The sequence below is a fragment of the Rana temporaria genome, chromosome 1 (assembly GCF_905171775.1).
Source record: "Rana temporaria chromosome 1, aRanTem1.1, whole genome shotgun sequence".
NCBI lineage: Eukaryota > Metazoa > Chordata > Amphibia > Anura > Ranidae > Rana > Rana temporaria.
In genome coordinates this window covers 425,327,162-425,347,936 of record NC_053489.1, presented here as the reverse complement: position 1 = coordinate 425,347,936, position 20,775 = coordinate 425,327,162, and the positions used below count along the sequence as shown (strand labels likewise).

The following is a 20,775-nucleotide window of genomic DNA, read 5'->3' as shown; positions in this document are numbered from 1 at the left end:
TCCTACTTTAAAGAAATATGCTAATATAATATCCATATAGACTTTTTCAGTACGGCAGTTTTGTGAGCAATAATGACACACATAGCGGAGTACCTAGAAACCCTACAAACCAATTTCAATTTGTAGTAGTGAGACTGAAATCCTATTGGTTTTGAGCTATTGAATTTAGTTTTTTGAATACAAATAACTTTGGCATCAGTATCATTAGGGTGAAAAATTTGGACCAACAATGCAATATGATTCGGAATGGTTGATGGGGATGAATGCAATTGGTCTTTGGAATTTGTTATTAAATAATCTAGTAGGAGTTTTACTGGTGTTGGTCTACATTCAGCTGTGCATTGCATCAAAGAAGATCTAACGTCAAAATATGAGGTTTGCTGATGGGAAATCAGGACAATGGTACCTATCAAACCACTGTATGATTACATCATAAATATACCTACCTTATATTCACAAATGACTCTTAATGTTGAATTCTTGTCTATAAACCACTATTTTACCTCTGTTATTTGCGATGCCTTGCTGGTCGCATCATGAGAAGGCCATATGTGTTGTGAATGCTACATTTCACACGTGGCCACTACTGATGATGTCAAAGAAGGAGGTGTGATTTCTTTTTCACTGTGCTTCTTCAGATTGGGCAATCTTAAGGGGGGGGTTATAAATAATATTGCACCTTAACGTCTTGACTCATACAACATTCTCATGTTCAGTTTTCGTTCCAGTGCAAAGCACTCCTCAGTGGGAGACATAGCTGCGCCCATTCACAGGGAATGGCTATTTTGTGCCAAGGCAATGAAGGAAGTTGTTACCGTGGGAATGTTGTTTTGCAACTTGGAGAGCATTGTATTTTGAACGACTATGCAACTATAACACACGGGAACTAAATTTCTCATTACATACTGGATTTTTATTTTTGACCACAGATACACTTTAAGAATGGCTTTTATTCTATAACATGCTTTAAATGTAACTATGTAATTCAGATTGTAATTGCTTTCCTTCATTCCAACACATTCCTTCAGTTTTCTTTAGCATCGTGGGTGGGCAGTCGTGTTAAAATGGATCCAAATCTTCTGATATTCATGGTCTAATGTCAGGTTTTTCTTTTGAATTCCACTTGTTTAGTGCAGAGATTTTCTACCTACAGGTGGTAATAACACCAGTGTCTATTTCAGTCCCATGTGAAAAGGATGTGAAATTTATGTGGGTGTATTAATTTGTAAGTCAGACTGTGTTAACGGGTGGTTTTTCCTTTACAGTGCCTATGCTAGATGTGAACACTGTGCACTGCAGCTGGTCTGTGGAATGTAACACTCAGCATCTAGAAAGATGTAAATTACATCATAAGCATTTTTAATACCGCTGGTTTAACATATAGGTAGCCTTCACTTGTGTTCAGAATACATTAAATGGAGACCCTTTTTTGACAAATTTCACTCACCTACCCGTCATTGACGACAACGTTTTGGTAAACTTTTCTTCAGAGTGTTACCTTTAAATCAGCTGGGGGCTAAGGGTTTGGAGATTAGATACTGAGCACAAAAAGGGGAATGTCTTGGCTAACCAAGGCAGTTTGGCATCTCCTCCCCTATTGCCATAAGACTGAAAGAATATATGCATCTGTCTAAAATTAACATATGAACAAATTACACAATAAACAGCAGGATCGTGTAGGTGACAGCATACGTGTCTTGCTGTAGAACCTTGCCCAAACACTTCAAGGAGCCTCTAAAACTAGCTATGCAAATAATGACTTTCTCAAAGTCACAGTTCTCTTACAGTGATTGTAAACAATCACCTTGAAAAATACAAACCATTCTGTTAAAAATAGAAATGAAAGGTGAAACATTTTTGTATAGATATAAAAAAAACATTATACATACTTTTTTCCCCTTTTTTATAATGGATCACATTCCCTCCGTTCTCAGCTGCATAGGAGAAGCAGCAGCACACTGAGCTTCTTAGTGAATGGCTGTGCAGTGGGGGCGTGTCAGCACAAGTCTGATCCTAAGTTCCCAGCACAGCTAGAGAACTGAACATGGTGTGCTCTCCTGCTTAGTGTGGTCAGTTTTTTCTAGAAAGGCAGAGGGACTGGCTCAGGATCACCAGGGATTTCACACAAAGGGAGCAATACAAAGAGAACAGGAGACTTTCTCATACAAGTACATGGTTCAGATGGCACATATCAGGAATACAAAGTGTTTGGGTAACAAATTCTTTAAGCCCCCCTCCCCCCCCCCATTTGACAATACTCAGGCCTCTTGATAGGTCGCTTAGTCACCAGGCACTGTGTTTTGTGACAGTAATAAGGAGGATTGCCCCATCTCTACTCTGCGAATGTAAAGAAACTGCAAGTGTCTCAGTGTGGCACAGGAGCATGATTTATGCATATGTATTTTTTACTTTTGTAGTCAGGCTTTATGCAGCACAAAAGAAAACAACCGATCTTCTAATGATATGATGGCTAAATATACATAAAACCTAAACCTGCAGTTACTTTATGTCTCTTGCAAGCCACTGTTTCTAGCGTAATATTTGTTTGTATTGACTGGTTTACATAAGAGGATAACAGTGTTGTGAAAATTTGGTACTTTCTTCTTTGCCATTTAAGCTGTAGGTTTATTAGGAAATAGTAGAGGTAATTTTTCCCTGGCAAACATTAACCCATTGACTTAGGTAGTCTAAATGTCAGTGATGTCATGGGAGTTTCAGACATATCAGAGCAAGTACATGTGTTTGTACACATTAGTTACATTCCTGACATAGTACATAGTGCGTAGGGAAACCATAAGCTTTAGAATTTAGTCGTTTATTATACTCAGAGCAATAAAAAGTGGTTTCACATATTGCTTCTTGACTTAAAATAGAACTCCATGCTCAAAACAAAAAATACACTGCAAGGGTCAACTGCTTGCTATGTCTAGGTGGTTGCAGAAGAGGCTGTATTATTTATGTGGAGGTTAGTGCAGGCACTATTTGAATGTTCTCACTTTTTTAATAAGAAGTACAGTATGCTTTAATAAATTGAGGTCTAAAAGTGAACTTGTGCTTTGGCCAATTTATTTTTGCAAGGTGGCTATAGATGGATTGAAATGAAATTTGTCTGGTTCATCGGGGACTGTCCACATTTTGATCCATTTGTGACCCCTGTAGTTGAACAGAAGTAGACTTCTGTTCAACCACCCTGTCAAATAAAGGCTGTCCGATCAGCAGCTGCAGCCAATGGCTGAAGTACTGATTTGTGTATTCTGACAGCAGGGGAGTCTCCCCACTGTCAGAACACAATAGTGCAGCGGGGAGGATTCTTCAATCCACCTTGATTGTGTGGATGAGAGAATCCTCACCACTGCACTATTGTGTTCCACCGGTTGAAGGAAAAAAATTACCCATGTATGGCCAGGGACAGTTCTCAGTGCCTAAATATAAGCTAGTGCAAATCAGCAGCATTTATTGCTTCAGCATTTTGATGGTATATTTTGTTGGTATATTTTATTTGAATTGCACAGTTGGAATACCAGCACGTGCACAAGTCTTGAATGCAAGACATTGAATCTGATATTCTTAGTCAAATTAAAGTTATGAAAAGAGTTCTGTCATAAAAAAAAGTATGTACTGTAGGCTGCTATTGCTCAGGATGCTACTGCATATTACAGAAGGCTGTTGACTTATCAAGTCCGTTTCCACTTACCTTAGTAAATAATGAAAGTTGATTTCTCTTTGAATACTCAATTGTGTCAGGGATTTTTGCTTGCACCTGATTGGATGATTGATGTAGACACAGCTTCACCTTATGTATTAGGTGAACCTTCATTTTCCTAAATGAACAATATATTTGTTTAGTATATCTACCCCTCTAAATCACTGATCCCCAACAGGTATAGGGTAAGTGATGTGGTCAAGTGGAGCAAGGGACAGGAGCAGCTAGGGAACTACCATTTTAAAAACAAAAGGAACTGCATTTGTCTTATTTATTTTAAAGCGGTAGTAAACAATTGCAGAATAAAAAAACAACAAAAAAAAACACCTGTAAGGTAAGACAATTGTATAATGTGCTAGTATTCTTTCGGGGGCGCGGTCTCCGGGCTGTGAGTGGCTGAAGCCATGAAGACATCACTCCAGTGCGCTAGCTAGCTGTGCGCACAGGAGCCCTCGGAGCTCTGAAGGTCCAGTACGGCATGCCCGACCTTCAGAGCCCAATCGCCGGTGACGTCAGTGGCTGCATTCAGGGTGAATATCTCCTAAACCAGGGGTCATCAACCCTGTCCTCAGGGCCCACTAATAGGCAAGATTTAATGTATTACCTTGGGGAGATGCAGACTAGAATACTGCAATCACTGAGCAGCAAATGATATCACCTGTGATGTATTTCGGTGTTCGTCTTACCTACAGGTAAGCATTATTATAGGCCTACCTGCAGGTATAAATCACAAACGGGGCTTTACTATTGCTTTAAGAGAAAGTGAGATTGTCTCTGGAAAGGCCCTTCCTGATACCCACATACTCACCCACGATCCCTCACTCATCCTTTCTCCTATTAATCCTCTATTAGAATGAGCAGTGTCTGTGACCCTAAACCCCTATTCATGTGACAAAGCTTTGGCCTAACTGATTGGCTGCTAAACTCGAGGACTGTCGCATGAGAGCAGGTCATACACAGAAACAGAAGTCCAGGTTTTGTAACTGTATTGGGAGAATTGTATAAGAGAAGCGAGTGATGAGGGATCACTGGTAAGGTCGGAGGTGTCCCTTGGCAAGCTGACAGTGCCTCTTTAGGTTTTATGAGGCATACGTGTCGGGGAGCAGGGACTTGTTCATGGGCCCAATCATTAAAATGCCTGCGCCAGCATGGGCTGAAAAGTAATTGCTGCAATGCAACAACTCCAGCATTCCTTGCACATTTTATTAACATATTATTAATAGTCTTTATTCATTTATATATATATATATATATTGCAGAGCTGTAGTGGCTTATCTGGTATCATAGATATGAGTCTAAGTTCCTTGAAAAAGAAGTCTACCTAAATATTCCAGCATTGCAACATGATTTGGCAATATCAGTGCCACACCTATTAGCCTGCAGAATTTAAACAAAAAGAATCTCCTGCCTGCTGCCTCAGACGTTTCAATGGTGACAGCTTTAACCTAGATATCATTATCATCTGCAGACCTACAGTAACGTGTATTTAAATATTCACACCTTTTTGTCCTCTGTAATTAAGTTTAACAGAATTTGTTTAATCCCTTCTGGTTTAATGAGACTAAGTTTACTTAGCTTTCTGTGTGTGATTTGGCGATTAAATGAATTACTAGCACATACTGCGACTAATTAATTTAATGAATTATATCGTACATCATGGGTGCTTTTTAAAAAAAAGAGCTAATGTCAGAAAATGGATTGCACTATTTCAGTCTCCCACATTTCTGTTTCACCGAGAGATAAACTTACAGGAGTAGCAGGCTGGAGGAAACAGCAGTTAGAAAAAAAGTGCCTCTCTAGGGAGGATTCGAATATCAGACCTGCAGGCTTTGGGTCCTGCCTCTACGGCTACCATCTCCCATCTCCTCCCCATTGTAGCCTGGCAAGATTGCTATAATCGATTGCTGCGCCTTTCCCTAACCAAACAGTAGAAGAAGGGTGAAAAAAAAAAAAAAGAAGCCGAAGGAGAGTGAAAGAAAGATCATAAATGCTGCCTGCTGTCTCCTCTTTGATTTGATGGCCTTCATTCCTTCTAATTGGATAAAGTAGGAAGTCACTGTTAGTACTGTGTTGCTGGATGCACAGATTTTATTCAGACCAGCCCTGCAGTGGGTGGGGGAGACGAGAAGAGAAAGGAGAATCTAAGTGATAAGGTACGTGACTGGTAAAGTGGATAGGGAAAGAAAAAAAAAAGAACGTCTTGTTTTACAAAAGGGAAAGCCAGAACAAGGATGCTGAAGACGACTAAGCAAAAGAAGAGAAGGGAGTAACCAACCAGCTCTCACTGTCCTTCCTGTCAAGTCACAGCCTGTGATAATACTGTGTGCCGTCATGCTCCCAGAACAAGCACCTGCTGCTCTGTAATGATTCAGCCTCTTTCACTCGTAGCTTTAACACAACAGGATGATATTGCTGCTGTCACTGCTGCCTCATCTGCTGCTGCTGCTCCTCTTGCCGGTCCTACTGCTTTTCTTGTGGTTGCTGCCTCATGACAGCTGTATTCTACCAAGCAGGCACCACCACCCTATGCTCCAGGTGAGAACACAGCAATTCACTCTTGGCTATTGGCTTACCTAACTAACTAACAAGTCAGGGATCGAGAAGCATAAACGTCGGGCACTATCATGGCAAAGAAGAGCATGAAATGTTTCAATATCCACCACCTTCTTTGACTAAAGAATTCTATTTTCTTTGCTTTCCTGGTAATGATCTTCTTCTACTTAGACTCTATTGATTTACAATATAACATGCTACATAGTTTTTTACTCTATGCCCCTCTTGTTCTGGTAATGGACCATGTGCAAATCTATACTTCACTGAGGCAAGGTGATTGAGATTTATGCCTTTAAGATGTCTGGGGATACTGCAGAAGGTTTTCAGAATCAGTGCTTTGAGCAGAGCTCACACCCCCCCTCCGCTGAACTTCAAGATGAAGGAAGCGTGCCAGAGACTCAAGCTGAGGATGGAACTACCCAAGGGATAGCAGGCCTTGCTATTACCTGCTGTGTGTGCCTGGAGGCAGACAGGCTGAGAATCTGCCTTAACTCAGAAAAGATCTGTATCCTTCCCATACTGGCTTGTCTGATAAGTCTCTGTCTTTGTATCGCTGGCCTTAAGTGGGTGTTTGTAGACAAAATATTCGAATATGACTCCCCGACACATTTGGATCCCGTGAGGATAGACGGAGATCGTATCATATATGCTAACTCTGCACCAAATACAATGCTACCTTCTGTATATACGCTGCCTTTCCTTATTCCTACTACTAAAACTAATATCCAGGTTTCAGTGGAAGTTGGATCATCCCTCGTGCCTACAGAGCCTACTTTTCAGTCAATAACTACTGATAATAATTCACCAAAAGTTACTTCAGTGGAAAAAATATATCAGCCTTCTACAATAAACACTTTAGGAGTTTCAGAATCTAGTACCGCAGTCACTATAAAAAAAGGTAAGTATAGCTTCAGCTAATGCTTCAATTTTAAATGTCTCAGAAGATTTCTTTGCTAAAGGCTGTAGACATTTATGGTTAACTGTTGTATAAAAAAATGGAAAACCACATTATTGTGTGCATTTAAAAGAATCATGTGCAGTAAAATAAAATGCAGGTGGTTGTTGTTGACCTTATTCTGAAAATGATAGTTTCTTGGCTGTCTTTGGCTTCAATGCTTTTTAAATCACTGACCCAAAACCAGCATGCAGCAAGTCAGAGGGGTTAGTTTACTAAAACTAGAGAGGCTGAAATCTGGTGCAGCTGTGCGTGGCAGCCAATCATCTTCTAACTTCAGATTGCTAAACTCGAGGAGCTAAAAAACCTGGAAGTGATTTGTTTCTGTGCAGAACTGCACCAGGTTTTGCACTCTCCAGTTTAAGTAAATCAACCCCAGTGTCAGGTCAGAGCGAGTGATCTGCATACTGTTTTAGGTCACTGAAAGAACCAAGGTCATTGGATAAGCTACCCAGCCAGGCAGTTTGCATTTACAAAAGGATGAAAGCAGTAGCAGCATACCTCCCAGCACAATGTACAGCATGGAGTACCACATATCAACCAATCTGAGTTCATCTAAAATTAGGCCAACTGCCTTGACTTGATGCTAGATTAAACCTGATTGGGTGTGAAGGATTACTGCAATTTTCACACCCTTGCCGTTCAGTTATTCATGATTATCTTTGTAATAAACATATGAACTGACTAATATATTAGATAAGCCATTCTACCTTTTTCTACTTTGTGTATCACCACTACTTAATTATGTAAGTATGTTTACTATTGAATTGATATTGTGTAATTCAACATAAGTCATATAAAAGAATTTTGCATGCCACTGAAAATAATCTACTATGAAAAGCCTTAGTACAAACTAGATACCAGTGCAAAAAAGTGCATCATCGTCAACTGGGTTATAACGTGAAAAAAAAAAAAAAACACCACTTAGAGCACAGGGCCCTATTTTTTGTCTCCAGCCATCAAGATAAATGGTACCCTTTTCCTGGCTTCCTGTAATTCAGCAAACGGCTCCCTATCTCTAGCCTTTAAAGCCACCAGGGGGGTCATTAATTTTGTAACAGACTTTACGTGTAGCTGCTGATTAATATTGCAGTAAAAATGATGTGGGAAGTTTTAATCTTTGGAAGTGCTGGAGATGAACATTCATAAAAAAAAAAGGCTGCATCTTCTACTTGTAATCTCTCACCATCTGATTAAGTTAATAACTCCCGAATTGTGCTTGTAAATGTCCCAGGCCTACGTACTGTTCAGTGTTGACATCACTCTTGTGTGTTACTAAGGCTTACATTTCATTTGTGTGCAATAACATTTGTAGCATTCAACAGGCTGTACAGAGAGTGATGATAAGGTGCAAACCACCGATACCTATAGCAGCCAATCAGATTTTCTTAATGGGAGTCAGTTTAGCAAAATAAAGGTTGGTAGTAAGTGAACCTAATAACATCTGACATTCTTTAGAAGGGGGCAAATGCTCTTGACTTGTCATTCCTACAGTCACGATGCCAAGGAACAAGCTAATAAGCCATTTTGGTATTCCGTTTGGTTCCATTTTGTCAAGGCCTGAATTTCAAGGGCAGCATCTATCCTTCTTGGATGCTTGTTGTAGTCTCAATTCCATTTAAAAGCTGGCAACAAAATTGACAAATTGCTTTTGTTTTCTCATGCAAACATCATTGCTTGGTTTATATAATAGTTTTCCCGTTGTTTCAGTTTGACTACTAAAAAATGCCTGTTGTGCTTAACAAAAAATAGGAGCCATATGTGTTAAGTGTTATTGATTGCCATTGTGCAAAAGCAAATATATCATATTTTTGTGAGCAATGATGTACCGCTAGCCTGCTTTGCAAGATAACATTTTTTTTTACAAGATTACAGTGCAATCCAGTTCACTTGTTAAACATCCGCTACATCAGTCTTGTTTAATTAGACAGTATAAAGAGTAATGCACACGTGCAAAGTGTAGTAGGCCTATACGAGCCAATCATCTTTTGCCTTTCTTCGGGATTCAAGGGTAAGACCAATGAAAGATGATTGGTTATTGTGTGCGGGCCTACTGCATATTGTACATTTCTTTCAGCCTTGTCATTAACAAAGTGCAATATAAAATAAAGCACGTGGCTTTACAAAAACTATGAACTGACAACGTTTTCACAAAGCACTCCTATATGCATACTTGTGCTGCTGCTATATACTGGATGTATCTGTATATAGTTAGCAGGTCCTTTGTAAATATATCTTTCAAGGTCATAGCCCGGTAATGTATAATTGGTTTTACTTTATCGTTGCAACTGGGGGAGGGAGATGGGTAGGAAACTGAAAATGAATTCAAACAAGGTATGAGAGGTGAAAGCTGATGAACACATTTGATGGCTTTGCTTTTTTGAGCTATTACACAGTTCTGCTTTGTGCAATGCGCTAGCAATTTTGAGGCCGGTGCTATGCACCTCAATGAGCAGATTAAATATAATATCTCAATGTACTTTCTGTTTTTTTTTTCCTGTCTGCCTAATGCTTCTGTGTGCATTATTAATAAGCTGAGTGGAATGCAGAGAAAAACATTGCAAGTCATAGCTGAGCTTCCTGTTGTCTACACTATAGTGTTTGTGCTTTTTGTTCTCTTTTTTCCCTAAAAAAAAGTTGTGGATACTTGGCACAAGACTTGATTTAAGATTATTGATGAACTGAATTATTTTCTTGGTGCATGCTCATTGGGACCATTTCAATAATAAACAGTACAAGACAAAAAGCCACTGACTACCGACTGGACAATAGAGTTTTTACCCATTAAAGAAGATGAACAGACAAAGAAGTCTGATATTGCTTTCCTAAAGCACTTCCTTTGCCAATATATGGGAGTGTCTGGTTCCCATGTCAGCTTAGTTCCCTTTAAAAGCATTGACCTTAATGATACAATGGTTAAGCTTCCATATCCTTGATAGCATTTCTGTAATCACATGATAGGTTAAAAATCATTCTAGTTATACAATTTACTGTCCAGCTATTCAAAATTAGCATAGGCTAGTTAAAAGCATGTATATAATATAATAACACAAGCCATCATATTTTTCCTGAGTACAAATGAGAGCTTTAGAGACAACCATTTGTCTTGCATTGTAGGCAAAATAAACTAGGAAGGTTTTTGTTTCAGAAATTCAATGCAAAATCAATATTGATTAGGTGAGACAGCTGGTCTTAATACATAAGTAGCAATAGTTAGAACAATGCATATGAGAGGCATCATTGTCCGTGGATGGTGTATTGTATCCGCAGTGACTCAGATTTTCCATTGTGACAAATATGGGAAAGGGCATTTATTATGTTCTGTTCCTGCAGCAGACAAATGATAATATATTATTAAAAATTTTGCTAGAGTATCGTATATATATATATTCCATTAGGGTCTGACTTTCCAAAGTGATGTTCTGAGATGTTTATACTCTCTTCCTGAGAAAATGTAGCTGACTTATTCATATAGTCTTGAGCACACGCATGTGGGTTTTGCATGGGTGATCACGGCCATGCTCAGCGGTCAACCTCTGGGGCATAACTTACTGTAGGCATTCTGTTAAAAAAAAACATGAATAGCTCAATTTACTCCTGAACTATTTTCATCCCAATGGTTTAATGATAGTAATGTTCATATATAGGACTATTTCAAAAGCATTTAAACAAACAGTTATTTTAAAAATCATTTTTTTTTGGGGATAAATATAAGGTTTAAATATTTTCTCCCATGTATTAAATAGACAGATAATGGTACACAACAACAAAATGCATTTAAAGGAAGCTCATGAGAATAGAAATATGACAGCTGCCATTGTTGACTGAGATTTAAAGATGCAGGCTCCAAGGCAATCCTGAAAATGGCTTCAACAATTAGTGTGTTCCTGTCCTGGGACACCATATAGAATAAGTTTAGACTTTTAAAGAATTCCCTTGGTGCGTGTTTGTTTCTTCATTGTGGAAGACAAGCCAGGGTCAGGATGACAGCCACAAGGCCTACAGCTATACAGTGGATTCAGTGGATTCTTCTATTTTTTTTGGGGGGGGGCTAATACTCATTGTTTGCTTTATTTATTTAATGGAGTGGGGCTTTTTAAAACATATTCACAACTACAGCAGACTTTTCATAGAAACTTAGCCAGCAAGTTTCAGGAGCATAGTTAACAAGCTGCGGGTCCCTCTTGGCAGACTTGGCTGCACTGCTTACATTATGAAGTACAGTGGAACTTTGGATTACGAGCATAATCCGTTCCAGGAGAATGTTCGTAATTCAAAGTACTCGCATATCAAAGGGAGTTTCCCCATTGAAGTCAATGGAAATGAAAATAATTTGTTTCCGCATTGACTTCAATGGCATGCAATAGCGCATGCGGCCAGAGGTGGGGGGCACCGGAGAGCCTCGGAATCACTCAGAAAGGCCAGAGGACACCTCGGCTGAACTCTGAAAACCTCGGAAAGGCTAGTGAACAAAGTATTTCCGAGATTTTCTGAGCATTTCCGAATGACTCCGAAAGGCGCCGATCAGCTGCTCCCAAACCTCAGGCCAAACGTGGTATTGCACACCACTTTGGCTTGAATCCTGCTCGTTTTGCGAGACAACACTCGCAAACCCAAAAAATTTGAAAATTGTGAAATGATCGTTAACCGCGTTACTCGCAATCCGAGGTTCCACTGTAGTTGGATTGGGCATTTGGCATAGGAATGTTAGGATTAAGCACTGCTACTTTTTGGACTGGATAAAGATGTTCTAAAAAAAAAAAGAGGGGTAAACTAAGCCATTAATGTAAGGGTTCAAGTTAAAGCTAGGTTTAAGATTATAGTTTGGCGTAGAGAATTGCGTTTGGTTAAGGTGGGCTTAAGGTATTAGATGATCATTGGTACATTGGTAGTGAGTAGAAGGAATGTACTATTACAATGGTAGTCAGAATGCCCTATTACACATAGATGGATAAAAGCTGCACGCCAAAAATCTCTTACTTATAAAGAGCCTTTATCGAATCATCAGTGGTACATATGCTTCCATGGTGTCCCTTGCCCAAGGATCGCCTTTTCTTGATGCAGTTCACTGAAAGGTGATCCTTCTGTAAGGGACACTATAGAAGCAGCTATACCACTGATGACTCAATAAAAGATCTTTAAATGGAAGAGATACTTGCAGTGTAGCTCTTATCCATGTATGTTTAAGTTACGAGTGGAAATAAGCGAGCACCCTAGACGCCTACAGAGACTACATGAGGTGCAGGTCTGGAGTGGTGTAACCAGTAGAAAAAATGTGCTTTTATTTTGGAAGTCAATTGGAGAAAGGGCACATTTCATTGGATGGGAGGAGAGATTTGCTGGGTCTTCCCTGTGACGTTGGCAGTGAAAATATATAGGTACTTTTAGATCAATACACTTGAAGATTTCACAACGATTACAGCAACTTCTTTCTTCAACTCCCCCTCACCCCGCTTGCAACCTTTTACAGAATTCTTGTTGAGAAAGGCTGCGATAAAGTATCAAATAAGTAAATCTATTCTGCTTCTGTAAGACAAGAGAATTTTTTCTCAACTGACAGATTGTTATAACCATGGGGTTAGGTGATTTACGTTAATAAATTAGTACACCATGATCCTGAACCATGTATGTAAGTATATTTCAGATCCATGCATTAAGCCCCCTTTCGCATCTGAGAGTTTTTGCATATGTTTTTGGGCCTAAGCCTACATGTGACAACGCTCAGCAATAATAGGAACCTCATTCTTTTCAATACAGACTGTTCACATCACTACACTCACTAAGCTCAAAAAGTCACATGAGCTTTTTATAGTAGCTGGCTGTACCAAGTGTTTTTGGCCCTATAGACTTGAATGGAAGAACCTGTAAATGACAAGACCCAAGCATTTTTTGCATGAGTTTTTGCATCTGAACAACTGTTCTCTGTTCTGTTTAGCCTCTCCTCCTACCCAAAAGCTTGCATACATACACTTGCACAAAGACTTGCACAAAGGCTTGCAAAACACTTAACAAAGCAACAACTACTGTATATTCACACATATCAATGCTAAAACAAACACATGTACACGTGCTTACTAGGTGTGAATGGAGGTTAACACTACAACTGTGGAAATGGCTACTAACAACAAATGTCAAAAATAAGGGCTATAATGTACACTATCAGTCATCATTTAAAGATAATGGTTATTTTGCCATCAGTTTAACAAAGAGTTAAAAGAGAAGTATGGGTTTTGTTTTATTGTAGAATCATACTTACTGTACTGTACCTAGATCTGTGCCCCGCTGGCTCCAAGACTGAGAACCAAGGGATGAAACACTGCCGATTGCTCAGTTCTCACAGCTCCCTGAGCAGAGAGCTGGTGACTGTCAGTCACTGCTCTCTTCTCTGCCCCCCTTCCCACACACTCACTGGCATGCTGGCCTGTGGAGGGGGCGGGAGCGGCCGGCTCAGCCTCTCTGCGGATTGCTGAGAGGCTGGGCTGGGGTGCTGGTCCAGGCATGTGGGCAGATCCTGACCATATGGTCGCAATATTTCATGAGCCTGAACAGGTTTTGTGATCTCAACAGACAGCGTTCTTTAGCCTGCTGTCTGCTGAAAATAGGTCACAGGACTGCAGAATGACCTGCACTCCTGTAATCCACAGGAAAAGTACAGCCAAACAAGTTTTGGCTGTACTTCTCCTTTAATAGCTTACATACAGTTAATTGCAGCAGGCACACCTCTCAAAATAGCACACTCGAATGTCATGGAGATGAACACAGTAGGAAGTAACGCATGTTCACTTTGTTCTCTTAGCAAGTAAGATGAAGCTGTGGTCATTTTAAATATGTAATCCTGTGTAAGGGAAATGAAAAAAAAAAAAGATTTGTGATTGATTGGGTAAATAATGTGAACATAGCGTAAACTGCTTTAAGGTGGACCTCTATGTATCCATTTGTAAATAATCTAGTTAGGATGAACCATCACAAGCAATTGCTTCATCATTGATTAAAGTAGCGAATTATGCAACACATGTGGTATCAATTGGAAATATGGTGCAGCTGTGCTTGGTAGCCAATCAGCTCCTAACTTCAAACCTGGAAGCTGATTGGTTTCTATGCAGATCTGCACCAGATTTTGCATTTAGCTTAACTTTTAGAAAAATTAACCCCTTTGGCCTGGATTCACAAAGGATTTACGACGGCGTATCTCCAGATACGCCGTCGTAAGTTCGAATATGAGGCGTCGTATCTATGCGCCTGATTCAAAGAATCAGATACGCCAGAATTTGTCCAAGATACGACTGTCGTAAGTCTCTTACGCCGTCGTATCTTAGGTGCATATTTACGCTGGCCGCTAGGGGCGCTTCCGTTGATTTACGCGTCGAATATGCAAATGAGCAAGATACGCTGATTCAGAAACGTACTTGCGCCCGTCGGATTTAGCTACGCCGTTTACATAAGGCGTATGTCCGGCGTAAGTTTACCCCTCAATAAGGCAGGGGTAAGTCATGTTAAGGTATGGACGTCGGAAACGTCGAAACAGCGTCGTATTTTACGTCGTTTGCGTAAGTCGTACGTGAATGGGGATGGGCGTAGGTTACGTTCAGGTCGACAAAGCATTGAGCCGACGTATCTTAGGGAGTATTTGCGACGTGACTCTGAGTATGCGCCTTTCTTTCGGCCCCTCATTTACATGAGGTCAAGGCTCATTGTAATACAATGCGCCCACTGCCTTGATCATTTGAATTAGACGGGCTTACGCCGGCCCATTTACACTACGCCGCCGTAACTTAGAGCGCAAGTTCTTTCTGAATACGGTACTCGCCTCTCTAAGTTACGGCGGCGTAGCGCATATGAGATGCGCTACGCCCGCCGAAAATTACGCCGATCTTTCTAAAATCTGCCCCCTAGTGTCCAGGGCTACTCATCTGCCCCTAATCACATGCAGATAGTTGTTTACATGCGAACAGCAGCAGTGCCTGCCAGCCTCAGCTAATCCCAAACCCCTCCTTGATCTCTGCCACACCTACATGCTGATTCTTGGCGGTGTAGAGCCTTAATCAGTCATGTGAATGAGGCCTTAATCACAATAAAGGATCATGGTTGGCTATCTGAATAGGAGAGTGGCCACGTTTAGTGAATGAAACACTTATAGTTACTTTGAACCTCTTTAAAAGCACACCATGCAGCACTGGATACATTGCTTACACTCTACAATATTTTGCAGTCATAATGCTTTGCAGGTACCAAAGTAAAAAGATGTATAGTAAATATTATTCTCATTGTCAGCATGAAAGAACTAGAGCCTTTCTCCCTGAGTTGGCCCGCTGCCCGGTTTTCCTCCAGTGCTCAGCTAATGGGGGCTGGCCCCTCTCAGCCAATCAGAGGCAGACACTGGCTTATTGTCCTCAGAGAGCTGTTTCATGTGTTAAAGTACACCTGTCATGTGAGCGTCTCCTCTCAGTTCAGCAGTCCTATCCATATGAACACTGAGAGAGATGACAGTATTGTTTGCTAGGGAAAAACTGTAAAAAAAAAATGTTGTGCAGCACATTTTATTTTCTAGCATGAAAAGACTAAAGTAATCAAGTTGTAAGGCTGGGTTATTTATTTATTTATTAAAATGCTTGTAAAACAACAGCGCAGTCTTACACACGTGCCTCAATGCGCTGGTTCACATTTGTACGATCAGTCTACCCATGTGATTCGAACCGCATTGCTGTGCAGAGCACACAAACTGTATGGCTAAAATTGAATTGCATTCGCACCAGAATAGTGCAGAACACTTTTTTTTGTTCGTACTGGAATCGGATGCAATCGGACACCTATGCAATCCCATTCCTGCACCAATTCACAGTTCGCACTGCGGGTGACTTTACATTGACACCCGCAGCGGTTCACAGATGTCAGTATGAATCGCCGCCTAATCAGGTGCAATGCGAGAACCCGCACAGGAATCGCGCTGGTTCCTACATCGCACAAGTGTGAACCGAGCCTAACACTGATAATGTTTAACCACTTCCCACCCGGCCACTGCATGTGTACGGCCGGGTGGGCGCTCTCTCCTTCTGAGTGGACGTTAAGAAACATCCCTCAGAAGGAGGGGGATCATGCGCACGGGCCTGGCGCAGCGGCGCGATCCTGATGTGCTCATGTCATCCGGACACGGCGCATCTCAGATCGGCAGGAGGACTCTGTGATTGGCCCTCCTGCTCACATGACGCCCGTGTCCAATCACAGCCATCATGTGATGTAAACAGAGAGCCGATTGCAAGGCTATCGGCTCACCTCCCCTCACACATTAGTTGTCAGTGAGGAGAAGAGAGCGGATCGCTGCAGCTGGCTGGTGATCAGTGTATATGAGCTGTTTTTTTACACACTGATCACCAGCCTAGTAACGCACAATGTAAAACACACATGTCCCCACACGATGTCCCCAAAACACATGTCCCCACACATGTCCCCACATAGTAAAAACACCTTTCCCCTACATATGTAACAGTAAAATCATATGTCCCAATGATCAGCTACACACATACTGTATGTCCGTGATCACCTGCGCACATCTGTACATGATCACCTGCATACATATGTCTGTGATCACACGAAGCAATTATTATACACGTAACAGATTTTTTTTTACCAAAGACATGTAACAGAATACATTTTGGCTTAAATTTATGCCAAAATTCGATTTTATTGGATTTCTTTTAAAATAGAATAAAGAAAATATATATTTTTTCCAAATTTCCGCTCTTTTTTCGCTTATATCGGAAAAAAAAAAAGTCATGAATAAATACCACCAAAAGAAAGCTCTATTTGTGTGAACAAAATGATAAAAATTTCATTTGGGTACAGCGTTAAATGCGAGAGCGATGAAAGCTGAAAATTGGCCTGGGAAGCAAGGGGGCGAATGTGCCCAGTATTGATGTGGTTAAAGTGTATCTAAACGCAAAAACAAAAATGTATATATTACAGCTTGCCAGTCCTTAAAGAGGAGCTCCAGGCTCCTGCAGAAAAAAAAGTAAGAGTCAGCAGCTACAAATACAAATACACTTACCTGTCCAGGAATTCAGCGATGTCTTTAACCGAGATGATTTTTCAGTTGGCTATCGGGTGCTGCCGCCGCCATCCCTACTAGTGAAGACCAAGGGTACCCTACTGCACATGAGTAAAGCACGCTGCACTCTGTGAATGAGCCAGCTGTGGGGGAAGGGGACCCCATTTCAGTGGACTTAGTCGGAAGTGGGATCGGGTGCCTTTTAAAACCAGGTACACGCTCCCCCGCCTCCTCAAAAGGGGCAGCGGATGGGAGGTAGCCAATAACACTTCCCTTCTTAGTTTGCCTCCACTCAGGATGAAAGAGCTTTGGAGACAGACACCTTTGGACAACAGCATTGTCACTCTGGGGGGAGGGTAGTGTAAGATGTACTAGTAGAATAAGGTGGACTTGACTAATGAATTAAACTGGGACTTACTGGCCAGGCCAACAGGTGAATATAAAGAAAAAGAAGCCTAAGGGCCCTTTCACACAGGGCGGATCAGTAATGATCCGCCCTGTGAACCTCCGCTTGCTCAGCGGGAATCGCTCCGTTGATCCCCGCTGAACCGGCGGATGACAGGGTGGTCCCCGCAAACTGTGCAGGGACCGCCCTGTCTTTTATCCGCTCTCCTCTATGGGGGGATCGGATGAACATGGACCGTCTGTCTGTGTTCATCCGATCCGCAGACAGATGGAAAAATTTGGGTTTTCCTTAGTCTGCAGAATCGGAGGAATGCGGAACCGGGCGAGATCGAGAGTCAGCGGATGTTCATCCGCTGACACCCACGATCTCATAAGGGCCAATGTATGTCCCTTTTTCATCCGTACACGGCTGGATGAAAAAGCGGACATACGGTCCGCCTGTGTGAAAGGGCCATAATAAAAAAAATAATGTAGCCAGCACATCTAGGAATTGGTAAGCTGCAATATAATATATATTTATTTATTTGGGGGGGTTAATACCACTTTAAAGTTCAGTAACCCAAAGCATCAAATGACATGTCACTATATATTAGTTTATAGAAACCAGAAACAAAGTTGATTGGCTGTTAAAGCCTACCACATACTTCATGTACATTGCTGTATGCATAGTGAACAGCCAAATATATTACACTACCTATATAATTTTTTTCCCCCTAAAGCCTGAAGCTGTATTGAGTATAGCAATATTGTTACATTATAACAGGTTCAATAAATTACTCTGTGATTTTCAACCATTTGCTTGTAACATTACACATTTTTTGTTGGATTTTATACATATATGATATATTTATACATTGTACTCTGTTTCTATGCCTTCCACATATGTTCTTTGTATTATGATGTGTGACCTGTGTGTACTGTGGTACATAACAGATACAAGCATTCTTTGAATCCTGGTGCCCTTTGCCACTGATTTATTAGGTGCTTGTTGTCAACAAAGCCATTGAAGGCCCTGCCTCCCTTCTGTTACAAGTTTCAGGCTTTAATTAGTTCTGTTCCCTTATGATTAACTACCTGTTTCCTAGTAGACAGCTGGATGTCTGTTCAGAAGACAACTGCGTGTTTGTACCAAGCGTTAACTTTCCATCAGTTTAATATGGCAGGTGATAAGTGGCTACTAGACAGTGTAAATTATTATTATTATTATTATATCATAAGTACAATGCATTTCACTGGGGATTTATTTTTCCAAGTAGATTGAGTTTTTTTTTTTGAGTATCTAAAGCAAATTATTTGTGTAGGAACGGATGTTTAAAATCACTTTTTTTTTGCTATTAGAATGCACAGTTTTCTTGGGGACAAGTCTCCCCATTAAAGGAGTTTCCCTAATTTCCTTTTCTTGTGGCAACTTTTTGAAATTAACCTTTTTTTCCATTTCTGATGATCAGGACAACAGGGATCCAAGCAGCAATAAAACATCTGGAAATGGTTTTAACCCATACCACTCTATCCAAGTATAAACAAAGTTTTGTTTTAAATTAAGATCTTGATCACCTCTGCATCTATAAGCTTTGTAGAGAAATTCATTCTGAAAGTTGACAACACAGGAAGAGAAAAAGTGAGAGCAGAATCTTGGCAGGGTCAGCTGTCTAGGATAAACACACAGTGGATATTTCTAAGCTGAAACATGGTTTAGAGCTCATTCACACACGTGTTTTGAGGCCGGTACAGCACATGTTCATGAGGAAATTAAAAAAAAAAGTTCAAGTTCAATAATTTTAAGTTATGGGCATATTATTTTTCTTATTTCTTTCATTGTGCACCACTGTAGGTCTAAGCTGTATGCCTATTACTACCTAAATACCTTTGTGCATTGATGTGTATATAAGGGAATGAATCAATCTGCATTATGTGCCTAGATACTGTATGGTCAGTACTGTTTAAAAAGAAGCATAGAATGGCATCTAGGCCTCTGTTTAAATTTTTAGACTGAAAGCTGTGCAAGACATATAATATTGTGCTCAAAAAGTGTCCATATAGCATTTTACTTGTTTATGTGTTGATGAACTCTTCGAAATGGCTCTTCAATACATTGTACATGTATAAACAGATCTTCTTTAACAAAGGTTAGAAGATTTGCCTCCCAAGTCCCATCGGCTGCATCATTAATCAGATAAAATATCTAGTGTACTCCCTCGAGGTCATAGAAATTATATTTGTTCGGAAAATTTAGGTATGAATGCTTACATGTGATTGTCTAAAAGTTATAAAGCACAAAATTCAGAGCCCACCCATCCCAAACTCAGAAGACAATACAATTAACAGTTAGTAAAATTAATGTGATGGTTTTAATCAAGCACTTTAACCTGCATGATTCATTTAATTATTTCTTCATTTGGTAATTTATGGACCATTGACATCCACCTCTACAGTCGTTCATGGATGATTAAAAAAAAAGCATGCTTCTCTGTGTAAATATTGTTCCCTGACATAGTAAAAATACTGTAGATGGAATAAGCATGATGACTCTTACTTATGAAAACAAGCGCTATGACTACACATTTCAACCAATTTGCTCCAAGTCATTTGTTAGGTCAAAGAGCAATGAAACTGTGAGAATTTATTCCACTACTATTACTGCAACATCTACAGCTATTACTACCAGTGGATAGTAAGATTGTATTTTTTCTTAATATAATAAATAGTGTTTTTTGCAATTAATATTTTTAATTTTTTTATTTTTTATCATTTTTTTTTGGAATAGACAAGTTAGACAATTTTGTTATTGCTGTCTTTGTCTCCATTGGGGAGATTTCTCACCTCCAGGACTTCTCTAGGAGAATGCTCGCCTCCAGGACTTCTCCAGAGCCTCTCCCATCCTCTCAAACTCACTGCCCCAGTATGTCCGGTCACTTCCTACCCTGTCCACCTTTAGGAGATCCTTGAAAACTCACTTATTCAGGGTAGCTTACTCCACCTCCTCCTAAGAACTGTACTTGAGTCACCTCCATCATATAATCCCCTGAAGCTATTACCTTTTGTACCACCTCCCCCTCCCTTTAGATTGTAAGCTCCATGATAAGGTCCCTCCTACTCCTTCTGTATTGTACTGTCCCC

The 20,775-nt window shown here is 40.4% G+C and overlaps 1 protein-coding gene across 12 annotated transcripts in view; it reads left to right on the top strand.

Annotated features, from left to right (window-relative positions):
- Positions 1-20,775, top strand: part of NRG1 (neuregulin 1) — a 944,897-nt gene that overhangs the window by 832,066 nt on the left and 92,056 nt on the right. For 3 of the 12 annotated variants that reach the window (XM_040325335.1, XM_040325336.1, XM_040325333.1), the window contains exons 1-2: positions 4,985-7,154; positions 7,406-7,408. The exons of the other annotated variants lie outside the window; for them this stretch is intronic. In XM_040325335.1, the coding sequence (XP_040181269.1) occupies positions 6,554-7,154; positions 7,406-7,408 (604 nt within the window). In that variant the 5' untranslated portion in view covers positions 4,985-6,553. Of the gene's footprint in view, positions 1-4,984; positions 7,155-7,405; positions 7,409-20,775 lie in introns of those variants that run through there. 12 annotated transcript variants of the gene reach the window in all.